The sequence below is a fragment of the Schistocerca serialis genome, chromosome 10 (genome assembly GCF_023864345.2).
Source record: "Schistocerca serialis cubense isolate TAMUIC-IGC-003099 chromosome 10, iqSchSeri2.2, whole genome shotgun sequence".
Taxonomy (NCBI): Eukaryota; Metazoa; Arthropoda; class Insecta; order Orthoptera; family Acrididae; genus Schistocerca; species Schistocerca serialis.
Window position 1 is genome coordinate 197,298,851 of NC_064647.1, and position 12,992 is coordinate 197,311,842.

Genomic DNA, 12,992 nt, shown 5'->3' on the forward strand with positions numbered 1-12,992 from the left:
GCGAAAGGCAAAGGTCCCGAATTCGAGTCGCGGTCTGGCAAACAGTTTGAATCTGCCAAAAAGATTCAACGCTTCTTCTTTAAGATGTTTCTCTCGTTTTGAATTTTAATGGCCTCTCTGTACACCATAGCATAGTAATGGTAAAACCATAGTATCGGAGAAACTAATTTGATGGTTCACTGGTCACAGAGCAGGACTTACTACTGCCGCTTTATCTGTGTTGCTCAGATGACAATCTCTCTCGTGTTTCTTAATTCTGGGAAACAGGGGTAATTCGGTAGCACAATATCATGTGCTACGACCAGGAAACATCAAATTCATTTCTTCGATACAATGGTATTATCAAGTTACAATCACTACTATACTACGATGTACAGAGAGACTGCCGAAATTTAAACGTAGTGTAGTGTACTGAGATACCACACAAGAAGAGTTTGTAACAATTGGTACCAGAACTTCTGTGGATGTCCGTCGACAGCAGCAACATCGCTGCGCGCAAACCAGTCACGCTGAATTCCAGGACCACGCCCCCTGGAGCGCCAGCTCCACAGGGAAGACAGACGCGCGCCTACGTCACCGTGCACGAGCAGAAGTTGGCGCTTATAAGCTGCACGTCAGTCCGAGTCTCCCTAGGGAGTTCCTGCAGAATATTCGTCGTGGCTAGAAATCTTCAAGTCGTTGAGTAAGACAAACAGTGGCCGATACACAATGGTTAGTATTCAGTAGCAACAGAACAGTGAATACAATTATCGTGTTTGGACAGAGACCGCCTGCATGGAGATTTAACTGAGTACTATTCAAAATGGTTCAAATGGCTCTGAGCACTATGGGACTTAACTTCTGTGGTCATCAGTCCCCTAGAACTTAGAACTACTTAAACCTAACTAACCTAAGGACATCACACACATCCATGCCCGAGGCAGGATTCGAACCTTCGACCGTAGCAGTCCCGCGGTTCCGGACTGCGCGCCTAGAACCACCAGACCACCGCGGCCGGCTGAGTACTGTTAGTTTGGAACTGATCTGTGAATATTATATGAAGACAGAACGTCACTTTTCTTCCGACTTTAGCTCAGAGAACATTATTTAGTTTGTATTCATGGATAGGCTAAACAAGCATTCTACAATTGCTGTAAGCATCGTTACCACAGTTGAGTAATATATTTCACTATTCCCTATTCTGTACTACTTTCTTCTACATCTACATCTACATCCATACTCCACAAGCCACCTGACGGTGTGTGGCGGAGGGTACCATGAGTACCTCTATCTGTTCTCCCTACTATTTCAGTCTCGTATTGTTCGTGGAAAGAAAGATTGTCGGTATGCTTCTGTGTGGGCTCTAATCTCTCTGATTTTATCCTCATGGTCTCTTTGCGAGATATACGTAGGAGAAAGCAATATACTGCTTGACTCTTCGATGAAGGTATGTTCTCGAATAACAAAAGCCCGTACCGAGCTATTGAGCGTCTCTCTTGCAGAGTCTTCCACTGGGGTTTATCTATCATCTCCGTAACGCTTTCGCGATTACTAAATGATCCTGTAACGAAGCGCGCTGCTCTCCTTTGGATCTTTTCTATCTCTTCTATCAACCCTATCTGGTACGGATCCCACACCGGTGAGCAGTATTCAAGCACTGGGCGAACAAGTGTACTGTAACCTACTTCCTTTGTCTTCGGATTGCATTTCCTTAGGATTCTTCCAATGAATCTCAGTCTGGCATCTGCTTTACCGAAGATTAATTTTATATGGTCATTCCATTTTAAATCACTCCTAATGCGTACTCCCAGATAATTTATGGAATTAACTGCTTCCATTTGCTGACCTGCTATATTGTAGCTAAATGATAAAGGATCTTTTTTTGTATGTATTCGCAGCACATTACACTTGTCTACATTGAGATTCAATTGCCATTCCCTGCATCAAGCGTCAATTCGTTGAAGACCCTCCTGCATTTCAGTGCGATTTTCCATTGTTGCAAGCTCTCGATATACTACAGCATCATCCGCAAAAAGCTTCAGTGAACTTTCGGTGTTATCCACAAGGTCATTTATGTATATTGTGAATAGCAACGGTCCTACGACACTCCCCTGCGGCACACCTGAAATCACTCTTACTTCAGAAGACTTCTCTCCATTGCGTTCTGTTACATAGGAACTCTTCAATTCAATCACACAATTGGTCTGATAGTCCATATGCTCTTACTTTGTTGATTAAACGACTGTGGGGAACCGTATCGAACGCCTTGCGGAAGTCAAGGAACACTGCATCTACCTGGAAACCCGTACGTATGGCCCTCTGAGTCTCGTGGACGAATAGCGCGAGCTGGGTTTCACACGTCTTTTCGAAACCCATGCTGATTCCTACAGAGTAGATTTCTAGTCTCCAGAAAAGTCATTATACTCGAACATAATATGTGTTCCAAAATTTTTGTATGTGAGCTGCCCTAGAATCTACGCATCCACCCTACCAGAACACATATATTAGCCATGTTAGCGGCAGCATAATGTTCGTCAAAGTGAACGTCCCCAGTCCACTACAAGTACAAAAACAGTTTTTAAAGAAATTGACAATGGCTGAAATTAGAGAGGTTTTGTGCCTCAGAGCTAAATAAAGCATGCACATTATAGGTTCCATTCAGCTCGCCTTTGCGACCTTAGACAACGGTCTGATGACGTCACAAACGGACAGTTGCGTCGAGACGCGAAAACAGTTCCGCCTGCTGAGCTTGTTTAGATTTTAAACTGCTTTCTTTCTTTCTTTCTTTCGTACCGCCATTATCCCGCATGGTGCGCAGGGTCGGCAGAGTTAAGTACGGATTTAGCAAGGTTAATTGTAAGGGATGACCGGATGCCCTTCCTGCCGCCACCCCATACCCCCCACCCCCTCCCAGGACGGAATTGGTGTACCCGATCTGTCTGCAGCTAGTGTAAATCGTGGAATAGTGTGAATGTGTTTCAAATGTCTGCGAGTCGTGTAACTGAGGCAGGACGTGGGGACCAGCCCGGTATTCACCTAGTAGGGTGTGGAAAACCGCCTAAAAACCACAGCCAGGCTGGCCAGCACACCGGCCGTCGTCGTTAATCCGCCGGGCGGATTCGATCTGGAGCCGGCGCGCCTACCCGAGCCCACGAAGCAGCGTATTAATGCTCTCGGCTAACTTGGCGGGTTTACGTTTTAAACTGCTATTTGAGTCTTTATAGCCCGTGATGATGCCTTCAGCACTGAGAGGCGAAGAAACAGGCAGAGACCACAGGCCTTGAACCACGGCTTTGGACCATGGCCTCCTATGCAGAAAAGAAAAACCACATAGGACATTTTGCGTTATTATTTGGGACTGTTAGTGGTGCAATTTCAGATAAACTAAAGCACATCTCTGTACATAGGAGGAAGACCCCGACATGTAGCAGAGTGGGAGTCAGTTGTGCGAGGTGAGGGTTACCTTTTTGCGGCGGCGCGCGTCCTCGGCGGGCGACGAGGCGTATAGGTCGGCGATGCCGAGCAGGCAGTCGTCGCAGCGGCAGACGTCGGGCCCGACCGCCGAGCTGGAGGACAGCGAGCTGGTGGCCGAGTCCGTGGAGTCCATCCGCCTCAGCAGGCCGCCGCCGGCCCCGGGCGCCGAGGCGCGCTCCATCTTGGCCAGCAGCAGGGACTCCATGAGGGAGCGCGGCCTGCTGGAGCCGTGCAGGGGTGACGGGCAGCGGGGGCCTCCGGGCCAGTCGCCGGGAGGCGGCGGCGAGTCCGGGGATTCCTCCGCCCCCGGGGGCGGCATCGTCAGCCCCACAGCCGCGCGCGTCCGGCACACGGGGGGCTCACCCCGCCCGACGACCTCCGGGGAGCCCGCAGACGCGAAACCCCCGGAACCCTCCGCCGCTTTGGTGTCGGGCGGGGGCTCCGCCACTGGTGGTCCCTCTTCCCTGATTCGCCTCTGAGGCGCCTGGGCGGAGCGCTGACCCCTCCCTGCTCCGATAGTCCCGGAGGAAATCTTCCTGCCACTTCGCACCTGCCCGACGACCGGCACACCTCCCCGTCCATCACCTCCGGTCGCGGCGTCTGCCCGCTCCTCTGTGAACCCCGTTCCTCCGGCGTATGCCAGAGTTTGGCGGCGAGCAGAGAGCCTGACCGGAGGCTTCTGAGAGCAGACCTCAGAGTAGGTCCGTTGCATCGGCCCAGCACTGAACCTCCTCAGAGGCTGCGGTCTCCCACTTTTTGGTGCAATTGGCGGCAGCCTCCTTTCCTTCCTCGACATCGTCTCAGATCCGGCACCCAATGATGGGGCTGTCGGGGCACTCTGCTTTCTCCTGCTAGTTATCGCATCTTTGTTTCCACCTGACCGATCGCTGGTCATCACTGGTCCATCCCTCTCTGACGAACATTCTTCAGCACTTGTGGAGCCGAACTCTGGTCGTTCCTCGTCTGATGCTCCGTGCCTTCTCTGTCGCCTGATTGCTTCTGTTGTGTCTTCCTGTCCGACCTTATTTCCCGCGTTCTCTCCAGAACTCGAAACACCACTGGGTCCACACAAAGGTTCATCAGAAGCACTCCAGCCGACAGGTGGGGACAAATTCGAAGCAGTATCATCTGTCGATAACCGCCGATCGACTGCCAGCAGCAATTCGCCCCCACTGCTTGACCTCCATGTAGTCTTGGGCCTACCACTGGATAGCTCAGATGAAGTCACCGATGCACTCATGAAGCCACTTGTTGTCGATTCATCTGAGGCACACCACCCTCCAGGCAAAGACGCACCGCAGTCTTGGTCCAGACTATGAAAGAAGCGTCCTGGCATAGGATGTAGTAATGGATTCACCATGCGACTACCAACTTCTTCGAGAAATCCCCAGTCTTTGGGTGATGTCAATGGAATTGAATCATCCAGCGACGTTCGGTGTTGTAAGTCCACAGTGAGGCCAGAGCAGTCAGAAGCTCCGTCATCAGTACTAGAGAAGTCTGACGGAGTTAACAGCAGCCCACCATAGTGTTCACTTCCCAGTTCTAGGCTGCCTCGACTGGATCTAGAAGATGCAGTAACTGAAGATGTCATCGCAGGTTCTGAAGAGATGGAACTTCTAGTAGACAGACTATCGACATCGCCCATGGTGCGTGAAGAGAGTAACGGTTCTGACGAAATGGAACTCCTTGTGGATACGCTGTCTGTGTCCCCTGTCATTCGGGAGTCACGCCTCGAAAGCAATGGGGATACTATGGGTGTGTCTTCACCACTGTCTGCCTGCCAGCCACTAAACGAAGGTGATATCCTGTGAGGAGCCATCCTGCCAGATTCTTCTTCAGAGCACTTCCTTTCCCTTCCAATGATCACCGCCCAATCTTCTAGTTCTTCTGACGGACCAGTAGTATCTTCATGTATTATTACTTCGACTTGAGGGGAGAATAGGGTCCTGCTGGAGTCAGCTTCCTCCTCCATCAGTGTCTCGAGAGCTATAGAATGATCTTTCGCTTTAGTTTCAACGTTTAATTTCGGAAGAACGATTCCAGTGCGTTTCTCGCACGGGGATTGGTCTGTTTCTTTTCCGAGCGGCCTGCTTTGGGTTACAGGACTCTTCGATACATTCGGTACATCGCTCTCTGAAAAATCTTGTTTTTTATCTAATAGTTTAGTTTTAGTGCCACAAATTCCCTGCGCCTGCAGTGGTAATTTGGTTCCGCTGTCTTGGGAATGAATTTGAGACTTTTGGCCCAAATTTATACCAGCGAGATGCTGAGCCAGATGTCTCGCGTCAGACTTGTCCACCAGATCTGATTCGTCTCCCTCTGACACGATCGCAGATGCTTGACCTCTGATTCTGCCAGTCGTATCGTCTGGGCCCCTTTCAGCAATCTCCCGGGGCCGCAGCTCGCAGCTGGGAGTACTGGTCAGCTCCTCGTCTTCTTCCGAAGCTGCCACGAGCAGCCCTTTTGGGGAACTAAAACGCGCTGCGGACATATTGGCAGATTCGCCAGCAGCCCCGCCCTGTCGACCGTCTTGGGAACTACCGCGTCCGGATCTGCCCGGCGCAGGTGGCCTACGAATGTCTGACGTCATAACTTGTGTGACGTCACTTATCGCATCTCATCCCCGGCTGAGTGATAGTTCGAATACTTCCATTCTTGATGTCACATCCACTTGTTAGTCTATTTTGTTGATTTCTCGTGGGGGAGGGGGGCGATACGTAAAAATTTGTAAAAAGTTACCTGTTTACGAGAATAAATGCTGCCAGTTTTGACATTTTACGATATGATACAAAGTTTGAGTTCTGCATTAGATCAGTGCTGGTACGACTGACTAAAACAGCTTCAACTCTTCTGGTAAGTACTGTATATCATGCACTTAGTAGCCTTTGCAGGTTTGTTTGATGCTGAAGTTACTTCAGCTTCATTTTCAGTAACTTGACTTTGGATCCCAAATGCTGGTAACGAATGTTAGCCTCCCTTGGTCAACAGTCACAGCACTGAGTCAATTTATCCTTCACAATTAGAACATGGACATATTACGTGAATGATGTTGAGGAAAGAGGAAGTGAACAATTTCTCTGTATGTACTCTGTTGTAGAAAATAACATTTGAATTTACTCGCAGAAGTTATGGGAATTTAGTGACCGGGTGACACTCCCACTGACTGTCGGAGAGGTCGCCTGGTTCATGCAGCACCAGCCGTTTCTTTCTACTGACAAAGTGGTCTGCTCGAATCCTTTCGGAACAGGTGAGACGATCAGGAGGAGAAATGATTGTCTTCTCACTCCAGCACGGTCGCGTCTCGTAGTCGCACTCAGCTCCACAAGACGAACGATCGGTGGGCCTCGAGGATTAGACCGCACCTCACGAAGGTCCTTTCTCAGCCAGATCTTCTCAGCCTGCTGCTGACAATTCCGCCTGAGCACAAAAGACATGAATAAACTCGGTATCTACTCGAGAAGGTAAGCACTTATTCTTTAAGGCATACTATGTACGAGCGAAGTAAATGTAATTCGATTTGCAACACAAACAAAAACTGCAAATCTGATCGCCGTACGGAGAAAAAGTCTATGTTTCTGAGCGTTAAAATTGCTTTTGCCACTTCTTCCTATCAAATTTGAACTCCTCTGAAGTAATCCACAGTACTTCACTGAGATTCAGTTGGCGAGAGTAATGTTCCTGATTTCTAAGATCCTGAACAGCCTCCATGCAGTCTCACAATCTGCGAAATTGTATAAAATATCTGATGAGGTACACCACTGGAATAAAGATTTACTCGAAAAACGAATTAAGGCAAGTAACTGTTATCAACATTTGCGTTTCATCCTCCTTGTGCGCATGAACATCGCCTCTCATACTATTTCAGCGTAGTACTAATTAAGCCTGACTACAAAATAAGAAAGCTGCGAAAAAGATTTTCGTTAAGATGTCCTGTTAAACAGGTATCAAACAGTTGATTGCATGGCTGACACTTGCAGACGAGGACTCTCAAGCACCAGAAGAACATGTTCACTTTTCTGAGGTAGACCAATACTACTGATGCGCTAAATATCGCGTATTCAACTTCCATATCAGTTTTTGAAATCTTGTAGGTCCTGGAGGAATACGAGGTGTGACAATAAAGTAATGAGACTGATTTTCTTTGCAAGGTGTGGCAACCTTGCAGGCTTGCTTAGGCACAATATCTTTGACCTTGGTCTATACGCTGCTTCTAGTCCAAGCGGCACATCGATGCAACTGCTCAGTCATGACTTGTGCTGTAATAAGTTGACACGTGTTTGCGTCTCTCGTCATGGAAATGGGACCGCATAATATAGCGCAACGGTATGCCATTTCTTTTTGCGTTAAATTGGGTGAAAACGCGACGACAACTTACGGTAAGCTTCAGAAGGCTTTTGGAGAGGAGATTATGTCAAGAGCTCAAGTTTTTCATTAGCATAAAATATTTAGTGAAGGCAGAACGAATGTTGAAGATGAATATCGAAGTGGACGACCATCTACCTCACGGACGGATATCAACTTGGCCAGGGTGTGTGAACTCGTGCGATCTGATCGAAGATTATCCATGAAAATCATTGCAGAAGAACTGAACGTCAATCGAGAAACGGTTCTTCTAATAATAACTGAAGATCTTGGTATGAGAAAGATTTGTGCAAAAATGGTCCCCAAAAACCTCACACCACAACAGCGAGAAACACGGAAAAATGTGACAGCCGATCTGTTAGAGCAAACGGAAATCAATCCAGAATTGTTGAGCCGTGTTGTCACTGGTGATGAAAGTTTGTTTTTTCAGTACAATCCAGAGACAAAACGCCAAAGTTCGCAATGGTGCTCAAAGGGATCACTCAGAGCAAAAAAAGCTTGCATGTCAAAGTCAAAAGTGAAATGCATGCTTGTGTGCTTATTTGATTCCAAGGGAATTCTTCATAAAGAGTGGGTACCTCCTGGGCAAACAGTTAACCAATATTACTACAAGAAATTTTAGAAAGACATCGTCTGTGCCAAAATTGCTGATAATTGGATTCTGCATCACGATAATGCGCCATCCCATACTGCTCTGTCAGTACAGCAACTTTTAACCCCAAAACAAATTTCAGTACTACCACAGCCACCTTATTCACCAGATATCGCTCCGTGCAACGTTTTTTCTATTTCTAAGAGTCAAAACGGCGGTCAAGGGACACCATTTTCGAACAACTCAAGATGACCAAAAAGCTGTGACGAGAGTCTTGGAGGATATTGCAGAAGATGAGTTCCAGAAATGTTACCATCAATGGCAGAAGCGCTGGAAAAAGTGTGTGCAATCAGAAGGGAACTACTTTGAAGGAGACAACACTAAACTTGACTAAAACGGTAAGCTACATTTTTTTCAGATCAGTCTCATTAATTTATTGTCGCACCTCGTATACGTTTAAAATTATAATGCAGTTTCAAAGTTTAGAGACTATAGTGTAAAGCACACCACAGATAAATGAAAAAACAGGAACAAGTTTGATAAGAAACTGCGATGTTCGCCGAAAGTGAAGCCCACAAAATAATGCAAAAACAGACATAATGTCTTATGGGATAACAGCAATCAGTGATTTTATGTTATTTTAAATCCGTCTTGATTCCAAATTTTTTATTTTTTATTATTCATATGACCGGTTTCGGTTCATTCAGAACCATCTTCAGATCTGATATTTAAGTTACAGGAGTAACCCGTCCAATTCAGCAACTTTCACATGCTACGTCACATATGTGACGTAGCATGTGAAAGTTGCTGAATTGGACGGGTTACTCCTGTAACTTAAATATCAGATCTGAAGATGGTTCTGAATGAACCGAAACCGGTCATATGAATAATAAAAAATAAAAAATTTGCAATCAAGACGGATTTAAAATAACCCACAAAATAAGTTCAAAAATCCATACCTTCGAATGGAATAAGTCTTCTGTCAAGGCAACAAGTATGTTTAAAGTGCGCAGTGGTACAGCAGAGCAACAGAGTTCTTATATTTATTCGCAAAAATGGTTAATAATGTTCTTAAAAGTATTACTTAGTGATTTTCTGCGGATTGTCTCATGGTCGATTTAAAAACGACACAACATATTCAGTTCTGCCCATCTAGAGGTACAACGTCAACGATAAGTGCACGACATGGTGACGAAATAACAACTAGGATGGAAACGTGAAATTTTTTGCATGTCCATATTGATGAGAATTTGAACTGGAAAAATAAAATTTTGTAAACTGCAACCACTTATTTCAGCCTCACTTGCACTCGGAATCGTTGCAAATCTTGACAGACAGATGAATGAGTTAAGACATATTTTGCGTATTTTCATTCAGTAATGTCATGTGGAATAATACTCTTGGCTGAATCAGAAAGTGTTCATTGCTCAAACGCGTGCTGTAAATGTAATATGAGGTGCTCACCAAGGATCATCTAATAGACACGTGTCTTTGGCGTTAGGCATTTTGACTACTTCCTCGCAGCATATTCCATTGCAATTAAAAAGGAACAATGATGTACATAGTTACAACACTAGAAGGAGAAAATGACTTTTACTATTCCACACTAAGATTGTCTTTAGCACAAACAGGGATCCACAAAACTCCCACCAAAATTTCAGATCATTTACGTAACGATACAAAATGACTGACAGTAAAGTTAAATATGAAAAGAAATTGAGAAAGGTTCTCCTTGACGACTTCACTACTTCGTAGAAGAATTTCTATTTTTGAAACTTGTAAAAAGTTGTGAGCAGAAATTACTAACTGAAAACGATATTAAAGCTTTTTTAAATGGTAAGCATCTAGCCACATTTATATATTAATGTGTATTGTTAGTGTAAGAAGACATGCTCTGTGTCATTACGATTGATAGTGCAGATGATCCATGGTACACGAAACTATGTAAAGATGAACATGAAGTACCGTAATGTGCTTACGGAAAAGCTGTAAGCTACACGAAAGTTCTCACAGCTATCGGAAAGCGCAAGTTCAGTGCCGAAACCATAGCGGAGAAGGAATCTGACGAGGTGCTAATACAGTTCATTCTGAAAAGCAAAACATCGTATACAGGGCGTTACAAAATTTTTGTTAACCACTTGTAGACGGAGTTAGTAGCCAATATATGTATGTTTGCAGGTGGGATAGCCAGCCGCCAAATAATTCTTAAAATTCATGCTGAAATCTTCAGCTGTCATTTCTTTTGCACTGTTCGCTACTAGTTTCGGTCAATGACCTTTATCAACAGTCAATGGCATAAACGGCAGGAAAGTTATACCATAATCTGAACAAAACTGATTTGCTCTTCCAAGCTCTACATAGTACCTAAAAACTTTCTCACAATAATAACTGTGTACGATAATTTTCATGATGAAGTAAATCCACATCGAGACACACTCTACCATGTCAAGCAGCGAGTCCACATCGACAGCTAATGACACACTCTAGTACGTAAATGTGTACTTGCTTATTGACGGAAATTATTTGTTTACGCGATGCGTTTTTTAACAGGTCTTGAGGAGTGGATTACTAAATACAGAATTTTGGGTACTGTTTAAAAAAAAAGTCGCACTGCTGTCCATATTTATGCAACGAACAAGAAAACAAAGAAAGATTGCTATTTGAGTTCACAGGGTGTGTCCGTACACTCGCGTGTTGACTAAACGTAATGGTAATAAATCTAGCAGCAGCGGACTATCAAGCAGCATATGTATTCGAGCAATACAGCATTTATTTTCCCATTCATCTGAAATGCTTTATAAAATGCATTTTAACCGTCAGCTGTTCATTTGTCCCATTAGCCATCTATCAGCTTCGGTTAAACCATCATTCAGGATGTAGGGTACAACAGATTAGTTAAAAGCATCCCATATTCCTTTGAAGCTGAACAATATCGAAACTATCCAGTGAAATTCTGGCGTAATTTGTCTTAGGATACTGACGGTCATATCGCATGTCAAATATACAGGGTGTTTCAAAAATGACCGGTATATTTGAAACGGCAATAAAAACTAAACGAGCAGCGATAGAAATACACCGTTTGTTGCAATATGCTTGGGACAACAGTACATTTTCAGGCGGACAAACTTTCGAAATTACAGTAGTTACAATTTTCAACAACAGATGGCGCTGCAAGTGATGTGAAAGATATAGAAGACAACGCAGTCTGTGGGTGCGCCATTCTGTACGTCGTCTTTCTGCTGTAAGCGTGTGCTGTTCACAACGTGCAAGTGTGCTGTAGACAACATGGTTTATTCCTTAGAACAGAGGATTTTTCTGGTGTTGGAATTCCACCGCCTAGAACACAGTGTTGTTGCAACAAGACGAAGTTTTCAACGGAGGTTTAATGTAACCAAAAGACCGAAAAGCGATACAATAAAGGATCTGTTTTAAAAATTTCAACGGACTGGGAACGTGACGGATGAACGTGCTGGAAAGGTAGGGCGACCGCGTACGGCAACCACAGAGGGCAACGCGCAGCTAGTGCAGCAGGTGATCCAACAGCGGCCTCGGGTTTCCGTTCGCCGTGTTGCAGCTGCGGTCCAAATGACGCCAACCTCCACGTATCGTCTCATGCGCCAGAGTTTACACCTCTATCCATACAAAATTCAAACGCGGCAACCCCTCAGCGCCGCTACCATTGCTGCACGAGAGACATTCGCTAACGATATAGTGCACAGGATTGATGACGGCGATATGCATGTGGGCAGAATTTGGTTTACTGACGAAGCTTATTTCTACCTGGATGGCTTCGTCAATAAACAGAACTGGCGCATATGGGGAACCGAAAAGCCCCATGTTGCAGTCCCATCGTCCCTGCATCCTCAAAAAGTACTGGTCTGGGCCGCCATTTCTTCCAAAGGAATCATTGGCCCATTTTTCAGATCCGAAACGATTACTGCATCACGCTATCTGGACATTCTTCGTGAATTTGTGGCGGTACAAACTGCCTTAGACGACACTGCGAACACCTCGTGGTTTATGCAAGATGGTGCCCGGCCACATCGCACGGCCGACGTCTTTAATTTCCTGAATGAATATTTCGATGATCGTGTGATTGCTTTGGGCTATCCGAAACATACAGAAGGCGGCGTGGATTGGCCTCCCTATTCGCCAGACATGAACCCCTGTGACTTCTTTCTGTGGGGACACTTGAAAGACCAGGTGTACCGCCAGAATCCAGAAACAATTGAACAGCTGAAGCAGTACATCTCATCTGCATGTGAAGCCATTCCGCCAGACACGTTGTCAAAGGTTTCGGGTAATTTCATTCAGAGACTACGCCATATTATTGCTACGCATGGTGGATATGTGGAAAATATCGTACTATAGAGTTTCCCAGACCGCAGCGCCATCTGTTGTTGAAAATTGTAACTACTGTAATTTCGAAAGTTTGTCTGCCTGAAAATGTACTGTTGTCCCAAGCATATTGCAACAAACGGTGTATTTCTATCGCTGCTCGTTTAGTTTTTATTGCCGTTTCAAATATACCGGTCATTTTTGAAATACCCTGTACATGTCGTGTCCTGACAGGTGGAAGAGGGAG

The 12,992-nt window shown here is 45.4% G+C and overlaps 1 protein-coding gene across 1 annotated transcript in view; it reads right to left on the reverse strand.

The window, feature by feature from the left end:
* Nucleotides 1–3,418: 3,418 nt before the first annotated feature.
* LOC126424680 (uncharacterized) overlaps nucleotides 3,419–12,992 on the reverse strand; it is a 454,138-nt gene continuing 444,564 nt past the window's right edge. The window contains exon 2 of the mRNA XM_050087408.1: nucleotides 3,419–6,870. Coding sequence (XP_049943365.1) covers nucleotides 3,419–6,043 — 2,625 coding nt within the window. The 5' untranslated portion in view covers nucleotides 6,044–6,870. The remainder of the gene's footprint in view (nucleotides 6,871–12,992) is intronic.